This window comes from Falco punctatus (assembly GCF_963210335.1).
Source record: "Falco punctatus genome assembly, chromosome: 5".
Taxonomy (NCBI): domain Eukaryota; kingdom Metazoa; phylum Chordata; class Aves; order Falconiformes; family Falconidae; genus Falco; species Falco punctatus.
This window is the reverse complement of record NC_137584.1, coordinates 46,776,479-46,788,989: the sequence shown is the minus strand read 5'-3', so window position 1 is coordinate 46,788,989 and position 12,511 is coordinate 46,776,479. Positions and strand designations below refer to the sequence as shown.

Genomic DNA, 12,511 nt, shown 5'->3' with positions numbered 1-12,511 from the left:
TAAACTCAGCTGAAACTAATGTGTATCCACACCTAACCTATTACAGGTGGAAGCCTTGTAAGAAACTGATGTAACAGCTGTGGCTTTTTGTTTGATGGAGGAACAAGCTATACCAGCTATTTAAGATCTTTTTCTTCATTTTGCCATTCAGTTTACTCTGACTAGCTGGTTCCCTGAAACAGGGGAGCTGGTCATTTGCTTGCTTTCTTGCTTTGTCTTAGGTCACTGTAGGTGATAGGAGTGTGATACCTGCATTTCAGACACAAGAGCGTTGTTTCTTGCAGGGGGTTATAGCTTTTGGCTTTTGTAGGTGAAGAAGGGTGTGACCATTCAGATTGATCCCTTCTAACTTTATAAATTTAACTGAGCCACAGGAGTTAGCACTGTAATTGCTGTCGTTCTGCATCCTGTCCCTAGAAAGGGGCTTGCAGAAACGGTTCGTGCTTAGGTGCACTGACTCACGCTCTGGAAACACTTATACCTGTCATATCTGTGACAGTTACATCCCAATTTACATGCTTCACTTTTAAGGAACTGAAAGCTTCTAATGGATTTCCTGGTGCCTCGGTAAAGTGCTTAAATTTGGTGGGAGGAATCCAGGTTAATCTAACCTTACCACTGCAATTTGAGAGAGCTAAGTAATAGCACTGTCACCTAACCAAGAGTCCTGCCTTCCCTCCCTCGCTCTCTTCTGCTTCCCCGATGTGACAAACCTAGCCTCTGCCTGCAAGCTTCAAAAGGATGTCACAGCAAGGAGCAGATCTTGCAGCAAAGATTTCGGACAGCTTTCAGGGACTTCCAGCAGTGGCTGGTCAACGCAAAAGTCACCACAGCCAAATGCTTTGATGTGCCTCAAAGTATCAGTGAAGCTTCAGCAAGTCTGCAGAAAATACAGGTAACTATTGCAGTAAAATATTACCCTGAGGGAGATCCAGTCGCTTTCATATAAAGCTCAGATTGAAATGTTTGGTTAATTACTATTTGTTGTTAATGTTGTTATTGTCGACACTAAAGGTGACTAACTGCAAGAAAATAAAAACTTACTTTTTTTCTTTTTTAATCCAGTTTGTTTAGTTTAATTGGTTTGTATGTAGTCATTGCCTCTCGTAAGGTGCCTCTGTTTGTTTCTTTTTTAGAATAGGAAAAAATGTATTTAAAGTAAAATCAAGATGATATCAGAACTGGGATATAGTACCTGGAATTATTTCAAACATATAAATATCTTTCCTCATTATGAAAGTAGAGCCCTTACAGTGCAAGAACACAGTTAAAATTATGCAGTGTGAGGAGGCATTTAAAAAGTGTATTTTTCACTTAAAGCTAAAAGAAGCCCTAACAATTCTGTGGAAAGGAATTAAAAGTTTATTTTAATAAAGCAAGTGGAAGAAATACTCTCATGAATAGAATATTACTATAATTTTAACTGAACATAGCAAAGTAAGAATTATGCAATGAGACTGTTAAACCTCCAATTAGGTAGTATAATAAAAGAAATTCATACCTGTTTCTCAGAAAATATCATAACCCAAATCACTTCCTCCTCCTTTTGGTAAATTCACTTTTCCTTGCTTAAATGGTTTACTTAAGAGCATAAATAATACTGTATTAATACATAAAATCTTTGACTACCCCAAAATGAGAATGTGTTCAGAGGCAATATAAGGGAAAAAAAATCCTAGCAGTTTTTGACATTAAATATGAGTGTTTTATCAAGGTTGGTTTTTTTTCCCAACAGTAATAAGATTTTTTTCTTCATCACTGCAGCCCCTTCATAGCACAAGACCTTACTTTGTTCTTCTCCTCCCTGAAAGGTGTTTTAGATAAAATAAACTTTTTTTTTTTTTTACATGTAACAACTGCTTTAGGACTTCTAGAGATGTCTTCATAGCCTGCATAAACTTAAAATTTTATTTTTGTTAAAAGTTAATGTTCTGTCTGTTAGCACATTTGACATCATTAAATCACAAGGCAAATGTCTTTGATTTTAATATAGCCAGAACTTGAACCAAGTATCTCAAAGCTAACAGACCCTTTGCATTCTCTACCAAGATTTCTACTGTAACACAGAATTAGAACCTGACTTAGTAATTTTTGTATCAAGCCTGTTACTTCTGAATATGGATGTCACCTTATGATGATGAATATAAAACTATTTGTGTATCACATAATCATGACAGTAACAGTTTAAAATACTGGTATTTAAGACTGCTAAATTCCTAAATACTCACAAAATCTTTGAATAATTACAAGTTCTAGGAACATTATCCTAGTATGTTAAAATTTAAAAATCTGACTGTTTCTTTACATTTCTGTATAATTCTTGCATGGGCATTTCCCCATACACTTCTTGCGCACTGTGCAAGATTTCCATGAAGAAAAACGCTTTCAAACTGGAAGGGTAAGTTAAGGATGTGGAGGGATAAATCACACAGTTCAGGCATTGCTCAGGGTCTGAGCATCAGCCCACACCCCTACACACTCATTGGAAGTCCAGTGTGGCTGTCACCCATGGGCAAGGCTTCAGTCCTGTGTGTGCCTCAGAGTGGGCCCTGGCTCCTGCTGGAATCTGTGTCAGGATGCTGGTTCCCTGAAATGAAGTTTTTACCACTTCTGTACCGTGGAGATTTAAAGAAGTGTAATACCCAACTAAATGACCAGTAATTGTCTCATGAAATGCAGAATTTACAGATAATCCTAGAGTCTTAAAATATGCATTATTTAGACACACAGCACTTCTGGATTGAGTAGATGTTGTCCCTAAATTCCATAAATATGATTGATATTAAAATGGAATGTACCAAAAGATGAATTAGCATGTTAATGAGCAGAAACAATAAACTTTTACCACTGTTGAATTTTCTGGGAGCTTACCATTGACCTTTATGGGGACCCAAAGTTCACCAATTAGCTTCTTTTATTACTGTTTTTAGGAATTCTTATCAGAAAGTGAGAGTGGGCAACAGAAGCTAAACCTGGTAGTGTCCAAAGGAGAACTGCTGTGCTCCGTTTTACCAAAGGAAAAGGCTAAAGTTATCCGGGACAAATCTGCTACTGCTAAAGAAGATTGGAAAAAATTTATCACCACCCTCCACCAGAAGGAATCTGCATTGGAGGTATTGAACGAGTCACAATGGGGAAAGTCTGGATCTAAATTTACTCTTTGCTTTTTGTTTTAAACAGCACAGCTTAGATTTTGTATACAGCTGTGACTGTTCATGAAGTGGCAGAACTAACAAATAGCTGTTTTCAAGAAGTCTTATTCTTCCACTTACATTTTACTTGTGCTTAGTTACATCCTTATGACTGATTCCACTTAAATCAAACTGCGGAAGGGTGTTCAGAGTAACTGTATGTAGCAAAGACAATGCTAAATTGATTAACATGAGTCTCATCAGATGTACTGGACTACTAAAACGCATTTTCTTTTTAAATGACTGTTTTAGCACAGATTTCTGACACTGTTGCTGATTGAATAGTCTCAGTGCAGTGGGTAAATTTTGTCTCTGACATCGTAAACTGGTGAAAAGTAATTTACCTGAGCACCTTTTAAAATAAACCCCAGTGCCTTTCTCTATTCAGAACTCACAATTCAACCAGCAAAGAAGGTGGATATCTTAACAAACATCATCTCTTTTAAGGTCATAGGTTTTAAGGTCAAAAGACCTTATCTGGAATTCCCTACACAGCATAGGAGAGTTAAAGTTCCTAGGCATTCTTGTTTCAAACCCAGTGCTGCCTAGCCAGCTGAGAAAAAGTTTAAATACATTTAATGCATCATGTAGGAAAGCCTTTCAAAGAAAATTCTCAGGTAGCAAAGACTTACCTTTCTTCGTCTTAGGGTTGCCATGGAAAGGGGATGTTCTTAGAGGTTAATCTTTTTAAACCAAGCATTTTTCAGTCTCATAGGCTTAATTTTTCATTCTGATGTTTAATTTCAGTGATAAGGCTAATAGCTATAAAGAAAACTACATCAGCCTGGGGGAAAAAAAAATCCATAAAAATAACTAGGGCATAGGAACTATGCTGCTCAGGTTTGTATTCCATATGCGTTATTTCAGATGCTCTTTTTTTTTTTTTTTCAATCCTGCAGAATAAGCCTACAAGAAAAATAAGCAGGCACTGAAGGAATGCCTATATATGCTTTTATGCACACATTTTTATAACTAAAATTTTACACTAAAAAAAATGTAGTTAGAAATGATCCCCGGGATTTGGTATGGCAGCCCATTTAAGGAGGGGTCAGTGTGAATGCCTGCTGTCATATGTTAGGTAACTTGTATCCCAAAGTAGCCTTTCTTCAGACTACCTTAGTTGTGTGAGACATACATTGACTCAAAGCTCATAAGATCTGTAAACTTTTCAGTCTGGAGGAAATTTGCTTCAGCCTCCCCTCAACTGTGTAGGCATGTCCTCTTTTTTGTCTCTTAAAGAGGTGATCTCTGAGACTTATCTTTCAGTGTCTGTGCAATGGGAAGGAACAGAGCTGGTATAGTTTATTTGAAGATTTGTGTAATATTTGTCTGCAATTGTATATCCTTTTTGTGGGCTTCCGTCTGTGTGTTGTGCATTACAGTTATGTCCAATGCAGTGGGACTGTTGATAGAATTGTTCATGTCTTCCCAGAACTTAAAAATCCAGATGAAGGACTTTGAAGCAACTGCAGAGCCTCTGCAGGAGTGGCTGACCACAACTGAGAAGGCGGTACAAGGGAGCAGCAGTCGGCTCCATGATCTTCCTTCCAAGAGGAGAGAACAGCAAAAGTTGCAGGTAACTTCTTATAAGCCTTTTTTAACACAACCAGACTTTTCTGTCCCATTCTCCTGGTCTCATTGATTCCTTACAAAAGCTTGATCATTCTAGCATCATGACCTCTAAATAAGATGAGAACTGGTTTCAAGGGTTGCTGTCAGTGATCCTGTTCCATCAGGTTTTACATCTGCACATTTCTTATGACATGCTGCTTCATTGCTGTATCTGTGTGGTGTGCCTTTCTCAGCAAGCTTGCCATATGTCGCTTCCCTTTTTCATGGGGCCTTCATGCTTCTCTATTTCCTGCTTTCTTGCACCCACTCTTAATATTAACGTGCTTGTGCTTTACAGTCTGTCCTTGAGGAAATAAGCTGCCACGAGCATCAGCTCAACAGGCTAAAAGAGAAAGCTCAGCAGCTGTGGGAAGAGCAAGCTGTCAGCAAAAGCTTTATGCGCAGAGTGTCTCAGTTGTCTTCTCAATATCTTACCCTAAGCAATCTGACAAAGGTAATGCACCCAGTGTATGAGCTTTTAAGCAATTCATTTGATGTACGTGGGTAAAAAGAAAGACTGAAATGTGAAACACTGCAGTTGTCTTGCTTGTCTGCTCTGTGGTATGTCTGAGCTATCTTGTCTTTCACGCTGGTTTTATAGAGTGGGAAGTAAGGACCTGGATAATACCATGAACTGTAAACAGAATGGAATAATGATTTTCAATTGTTTTTTAAATGTATTTTGGTTAAAAAGTTTGATTTTGATTATTTCAAGCATTGAAGACATTTTAGTTTTTTAAGTGGCACCTGAAAGAACTATTTTTCAAAACTTGGGGAAGTTATTTATTTTCTAGAGAATATAGACTACAGAAAAGTTATTACTTCATTGCATCCTATAATGATGATTGATTATTTGCATTGTAAGCATCTTCATCTAAAACTAATAGATTGGTCTTCTAAAAAAATTGCCTCTCAGGCTGCTTTTGAAGGTTCAAGGGGAGGCCAAATTTTAAAGCATCACACTAGGAACTGAGAGTTTAACCCAACTCTGTTTTGCTGAGTGGTGCTTGACACACGTTACCATTTAATAGTTCTACTTACTACCTCTTATCTGTGTGAACAGATAAGGTCTTTGTATTAGGACTGTTTCACAGTCCTATAAGTTTGTGTCATGAAGGAGGCTTGATACTGAATTAGGCTTATAGTGACTACTGTAATGAGAATAATTAAGGATATAGGAAGGGTGTTATGGGATAACAATTCAATTCAGAAAATATGTTTGGGCAATTGCTAGCCTGTTAGTTTCTACTTTTTCTGTGGACGCAAAGATTATAAAGCGTATCTAGAGCTCTGTGACTTCCTGAAAATGGTTGTATACCTGGCCATAAAAAATTTTCATGACTGCAGAATGAGAAAGGGAAAAAGTTACCAACATTGATTTATGTGAACTGAACTTTTAAGTGTCAGGATTAGAAGAAGGAGTCCAAGGTAGAGAATACATATGATCCAGCCTGTAAGAGGAATCCTGAAATTCTTTGGATAGCCATGAACGCTTGAGAAGGGTCACTCTCAGTAACTTCCTAAGCCTGTTTCAATGGTTTGACTTTAGTTTTCTGTCACTGTGTGAAATACATTCTGCTTTGTGTTCCTGCTCACATCAGGCCTTCTGGCAACGTAACTTGAGCATTTCTTTTTTGATTTGTATGAGTGCTAGTCATTTTTCAAAAGAATGGTTATACCAGTGGGAGTCATTGAGGGAAATGAGTCTGTCTTTTCCAGGTATCAACAAAGCAATGTTGCTGCAGTAGCATAGCTTCACAAGCTTAAATCTGTCTTGTGCACTGACGGCCTTCACAGGTTACCTTCAGTTGCATCACTGAAACGGAGTTTAGGTGTGATACCAGATCTTAAAGGTTTTTTCCAACCAAAATGATTCTATGTTTAAGAAAAAGTGACAGAAAACTCTCATCTACTTTGGATGAGAGGAGACAATTAGATTAAGCTTTACATTTAGAAAACAAAAAAAGGCATTTCTGAAATTTTCAGTTGTATATTCTGTTTGGACAACTCATTTGTATGTGAGTGCATGCAAATTTCATTCCATGCTCAAGTAAGCGTACTTGTAATTCAGTGTACGAAGAGGATTTCTGAGATAGTGATGAAGCTTATTCTAAAGTCTGTAAGTCAGCCTGGGGAATAAGCAATCCTTTGAATAGCTCCTGGTACTAATTGCTGTATGAATTGCAGGAGAAAGTTTCCAGAATGGATAGGGTCGTAGCTGAGCACCAGCAGTTCTCACACAGTGTCAAGGACCTCCAGGACTGGGTGGCTGATGCAGTTCACATGCTGGATTCCTACTGTCATCCCACTGCAGACAAAAGTGTTCTGGACAGCCGGATGTTAAAGCTAGAGGTATGGAAACAACAGACTCCAAAACCTGCTGCTCTTAGATCTGTAAGAAGAATGTAAATATAGGATACTTTCTGTTAGTTGTTGCATAATAGTGTAACAATTCAGACGCTGATTTGCAATTTACTCAAAAATAAATCTCTTTATAGAGGAAAGAGCTCAATATTAGAAGTTTTCCCTAAGAAGGCTATAGGGAGCTTTATGACATGGAAAACTGCATATATGCAAATTCTTAAAAAAAAAATCAAAAGATGTGTGGCTGATGAAGGTTAAACGGAAGAAGTAGGATATTAACTTCTGTTAGTTTAATATATTATTTCCTAGGTCTTACAAGGGATATGGATGATTTGGAACAGCTTTTGCTAAAGTTGTTTGCTTTAAAAATGGTGACTACAGTTAAGAGAATAGCACCTATTTATATCACTGCACAAAAGGTGTTGAAGAGCAGTACTCAGAAAATAGTTTTCATATTATTCAGGTCTCAGATTTTGAGCTGTGGCCAAATACAGACAAGTCCTCAAAATTATAAGGATACATCAAAAAGCAAGAGATTATACCAAAAGACTAAAATTATGTTTTGCCTTTTGCTTATTGAGTCTTTCAGGTTCATGCTTTGAGTTTTTTTTGTGACTTCGCGTAGTGTTAGAAGCTGTTAGTTTGCAACTGCACAGCTCCAGGAGCTGAAATCTCTAAGTTGATGTTGCTGATAGTGTACTGAGTTTGTATGTTGGTACCTTTGCATTGCAAATAGATTCTAGAGTTGTAGAACTGTATTTCAGCCATGTAGAAGAGCTTTGTTATTACATCTTGTTTTTTCTATGAATGAGTCCTCCTGTTTTCCATCTAAATGACATTCCCTTTAGAACGTCAGCTTTTCCACACAACAGTAACATCTCTGATGTGCTCTAAGTACCTGCATAGATTCCACGGAAAATTCCCTGTCAACTAAGATATATATTTCTTTTACTGCCCTGAACCAATTCTTTGAAAGTCACTTTTTCCTTGTGAATCCCAGCTAGTGGACCCCACTGTCCCTCTTCTAATTGACTGTACAAGCTGCTAAATTTGATGAACTCATTTTCCAGTAAAGACATTTAGTATATTCTTGCCCAGTTAATGATACAAGTGAAATAATATCTACTTACTTTGTAGGGACTGCTAGCAGTGAAACAAGAAAAAGAAATCCAAATGAAAATGGTTCTGACAAGAGGAGAATCTGTTCTGCAAAATACTTCTCTGGAGGGAGTGCCAGTGATTGAACGGCAGTTGCAAACTCTGAAGGACAGCTGGGCTTCCCTTCTGTCTGCTTGTATCCAGTGCAAGAGGTAAAACGTGAATGAGGTGCAGAGTGATGCTTAGCAATAAAGCACTGTCAAAATTTTTGAAAAGTTGATTCCCAGAGTTTCATTATTAGAAGAGTCGAAGTCATATAAAATGACGGCATGTGCCTAACATTGCAGATCTAGAGGCTGTGACATATTCATTTGAAGTAGAAAAGGGGCAGGAAACTGAGAGATCTAAGCTTTGCTAACGCTTATTGTCAATATACTATTAAAAGTGGATTCCATCTTCGTGATCTTGTCATAAATTTTACTTTGAGTTGCACCTGATGCCTTGAGTTATTCTCAGAAATGAGAAGATCTTGTCACAGATATTAATGGTTGCTCTGTCAAGTTCCTGTCTGGTTTTCCACTTGCTAGCATTTCACAGAAGGTACTGTAATTACAGTGGCCAATAGTGATGCTCAGAGTGATAGAATAAAGTAATACAGGGGGGAAAAATGCAGCCGCCTTTGGAGCATCACTGGTTGCTAATATTTCAATTTAAAACAACAAAGGTAATTAAACATTAGAATGCAGCAACTTAGAATGTATGCAAAGGGACAGAAAATTTATGAATAATCTAGATCTTATGCTTTCAGTTGCATTTCATTTACTAAAGCCAGAACCTGTCAGCTAGCTACATAACTTACAGACCTCCATAGTATTCCACATTTAGAAAACTTATTTTCTCTTTATCTGCCAAACAGCGCTCCTAGGTAAAACCTGTAGGGTTTTAACAGCTCTGTCTCAGACTACTCTAGCTTGTGATATATTTTTCTTTTAAATGTAGGTTAGAATAACTGTATATGACTATATCTCACTGCTTAAATAGCACGAGAACCTCCACTGTCACAACAAATATGTATTTTTAAATTGCAGTCAACTGGAAGGAGCTCTCTCCAAATGGACAAGTTACCAGGATGATGTTCGTCAGTTTTCCAGCTGGATGGATAAAGTAGAAGCAAGTATGAATGCTTCTCAAAGGCAGTATGCTGAACTGAGGGAAAAAACAGCTGCCCTCAGCAAAGCAAAGGTGTGTTTGCTTTACAACAAGCCAACAGCAAGCCCATATCACCTTAACAACAAAGGCTAAATAAGTGCAAGATTAATACGTGGTCTTGTTGTAATGCTACCCTTTCATAAATGTGTTCTTTTTCTGTTTTGCAGCTACTCAATGAAGAGGTGTTGAGTCACAGTAGCCTGTTGGAGACTATTGAAGTGAAAGGAAGTGGGATGGCTGAGCATTATGTTACTCAGCTTGAACTCCAGGACCTTCAGGAGCGGTATAAGTTCCTCAAAGACAGAACGAGGGTACGGTTTTCCTTGATAGCACTCCCTCTACAACATTTGTTGGCAACAACAAAAAAGAGAAAGTCTTTTTACTGACTGTTTATTTTTCTGTTAAATAAGGAGTAAAAGTTTGGGGACGGTTGTAACTTAATGCAACAGAAAGTTATTAGGGTGATTTATCAGTCTATCTTCCCATACCACTGAGCTTCAGCTCTTTTCAGAAAGGTTCTAAAAATCTGAATCTGAAAAAACTGTCAGGTGAATAGGTGAGGAATTCCATGTCAAAAGCCTCATTGACTTCAGCGCAGATATGATATTACCCATTATGACTGAAAAGTTAGGAGTATTTATGAATTTGTGATTCACATAAACGTATGTATTGCAATAAGTGCAACCAATTAGGCAGCACAACCACAAATGGTTGACAACTACAGAAGCTTGTTATTGAACACAAAACTTATTAGCAAGTCAACTGACTCTAATGTTGAAAGACCCAGCATGATAAGTACTGCATCTACTGGTAAGTGTTAATATTGTAGATCTGGAAAAGATCAGGGCATAGACAGATAAAGATCAGGATGGGGCTTAATTAAGATACAAGGTAAAGAAGAAACAATAAAATACCTGGTGATACATTTAAAGCTAAATTATTATCTCCAGTTAACCCAAATTCTTCTATGGTAATTAAATAACACCTAGTGTATGCTCAGACATGCAACTTCATGACAGCAGTGTACTGAATTTTGTTGTCTCAGTGATGTCTTTATCCTGTGGAAAGGGCCAAAATTCAGTTTTTCAAACATAAGTGATTCACCATTTTGTGGTACTGTCTTCTATAACTGCAAAGAATACAATGCACAGTCTTTCTTTGGACCTTCTGTGAATAAACTCACTCCAGTTTGCCAGATAGATGAGTAAGTCCTGGGAAGTGCTAGTAAATACCAAGTATTCTTGTTAGCATGGGGATCCTCTACCTTTTTCTCTTTCACAAAGATATACAGACTGCCTGTATTTGGTCAGCTTGAGCAACAACATGGGAGCAATGAGAAATGGATAGTAGTTACCAGAGGCAAGAATTGTGTACCTCTTTCCCCATGTAGCAAGAAACATCCCTTCTTTTTCTTCCCACCTAATACCCTAGATGACTTTGGTCTTTCCCAATCCCAGCTGTGGTGATGATGTTAAGTGTCAACAGTGCATTCAACCCTTAGAAAGAAATTTAAAGTTCAAAGCCAAGAGCTGGAAAGTAAGGAACGGGCAAATCCTTTAATAATCCTTTGGCCAGATGAGAAACCTGACAAGCTTCCCCAAGGGTTTGTAGTCCAAGCCTGAGCAGACCAAGCCCTGTAATTCCCTGCAGCCACTGTGAAGAGGCAAGAGAACTGTCTCTCTTTCCCTCTTCCCACTACTGGGTGTGGGCAGGCCTTGTAAAAGATGGATAACACTCCCCTTTTCTTCCTTCCTCCTGCTACACAGACCTGTTAGAAATAGGTAAAGGTGAATGTGGGTTCATGGCTACTGTTTATGGAAGTGTTTTTCTTCTTACGTAGCCTGCTGCTGTGGGATGTAGTCTGCCTTGCCTCCATCCGAACTCAATTCCCTGTTCCCATCATTTCTTAGAGGATGTAAATTACTTGTAGTATACTTTTCTTGTGCTTAGAAAGACTAGTCTTACACTAACAGATGATGCCTTTCCTGCTGTATTCCAGATATGGTAATATTTTATTGCTGGGCTGTGAAAGTACTGTAACTTGCTCGCCCACGTATGAAGCAGACTTGCAGTCAGTTTCTCACTGTGCTCTGTAGGAACTGCCTGTAGAGGGCTGGGGCACTCTTCAGATGTGAAAGATACTAGGTAGTCTTAATAGAAGATTAAGATTTTGCCATTGGCAAAAAAAAAAATCATGCAAAGAAAAAATAAGCCATTTCTAAGCTCATACTCTTAATTACTTTAGGAAAGTTAATTTAAATTGGTATTAAAATTAAGAAGGTCTTTTGTTATTAGACACTAAGGTGTGACTTAAAAGTGATTCCAGATCAAAACTTCATATCCCAGAAGTCACAAACTTACAGGAAGAATCTTTTAGGATATGTATCTGTATCCTCACATTTGCTCTCTTTTCCTGTAATTGGTTAAATCATCCTGAGAATCCAAGTACCGTTGAATTCTAGGAAAGCTCAGCATCAGATACAAAATCTTCCCCATGATGAAAGTCTAGGTTTTTCATTTTCTTGGTTTGATAATACAGTAAGATGTATATACATATATGTAAATATTTTAACAAGCAGGAGGCAGTAATAAAAGCTGAAGGACTGCTTAACTTACATCAAGAGTACCAAAGAAATCTGAAGGCTTTTGAAGCATGGCTGGAGAAGGAACAGGAACAACTTGATTGTTTATCACATCTTGATGGTGATGCCCAGAAACAGGAGGCAACACTCCGAGACTTACAGGTACATAATGTGTGACATCCTAAGTAAAAAAAAAAAAAAAAAAAAAAAAAAAATCCTACTTTTGAAATAACAGAATAATATTAATTACTAGACATCTCTTTTTTTCATCTCAAGAACAGCTTGGAATCACATTATATGTAAGTACTTTGCCACTCAGAAGTAGTTCCAGTAGTGTCAGTGGAAATTATTGTCACTTATTTGCAGAAAAAGGTGTCAGGACTTGAACAAAATCTCCAGGCATACTAATACTTTCTTGCAAGTATTGAATTTGTTCTGGATGTTTACCTGTCTCTT

General features: G+C 37.7%; 1 protein-coding gene across 20 annotated transcripts in view; it reads left to right on the top strand.

Annotated features, from left to right (window-relative positions):
• SYNE1 (spectrin repeat containing nuclear envelope protein 1) overlaps positions 1-12,511 on the top strand; it is a 316,411-nt gene that overhangs the window by 156,795 nt on the left and 147,105 nt on the right. For all 20 annotated transcript variants that reach the window (XM_080389669.1, XM_080389663.1, XM_080389667.1 and 17 more), the window contains 9 exons: positions 718-895; positions 2,931-3,113; positions 4,624-4,767; positions 5,101-5,256; positions 6,990-7,154; positions 8,304-8,476; positions 9,353-9,506; positions 9,641-9,784; positions 12,053-12,217. In XM_080389669.1, coding sequence (XP_080245795.1) covers positions 718-895; positions 2,931-3,113; positions 4,624-4,767; positions 5,101-5,256; positions 6,990-7,154; positions 8,304-8,476; positions 9,353-9,506; positions 9,641-9,784; positions 12,053-12,217 — 1,462 coding nt within the window. The remainder of the gene's footprint in view (positions 1-717; positions 896-2,930; positions 3,114-4,623; positions 4,768-5,100; positions 5,257-6,989; positions 7,155-8,303; positions 8,477-9,352; positions 9,507-9,640; positions 9,785-12,052; positions 12,218-12,511) is intronic.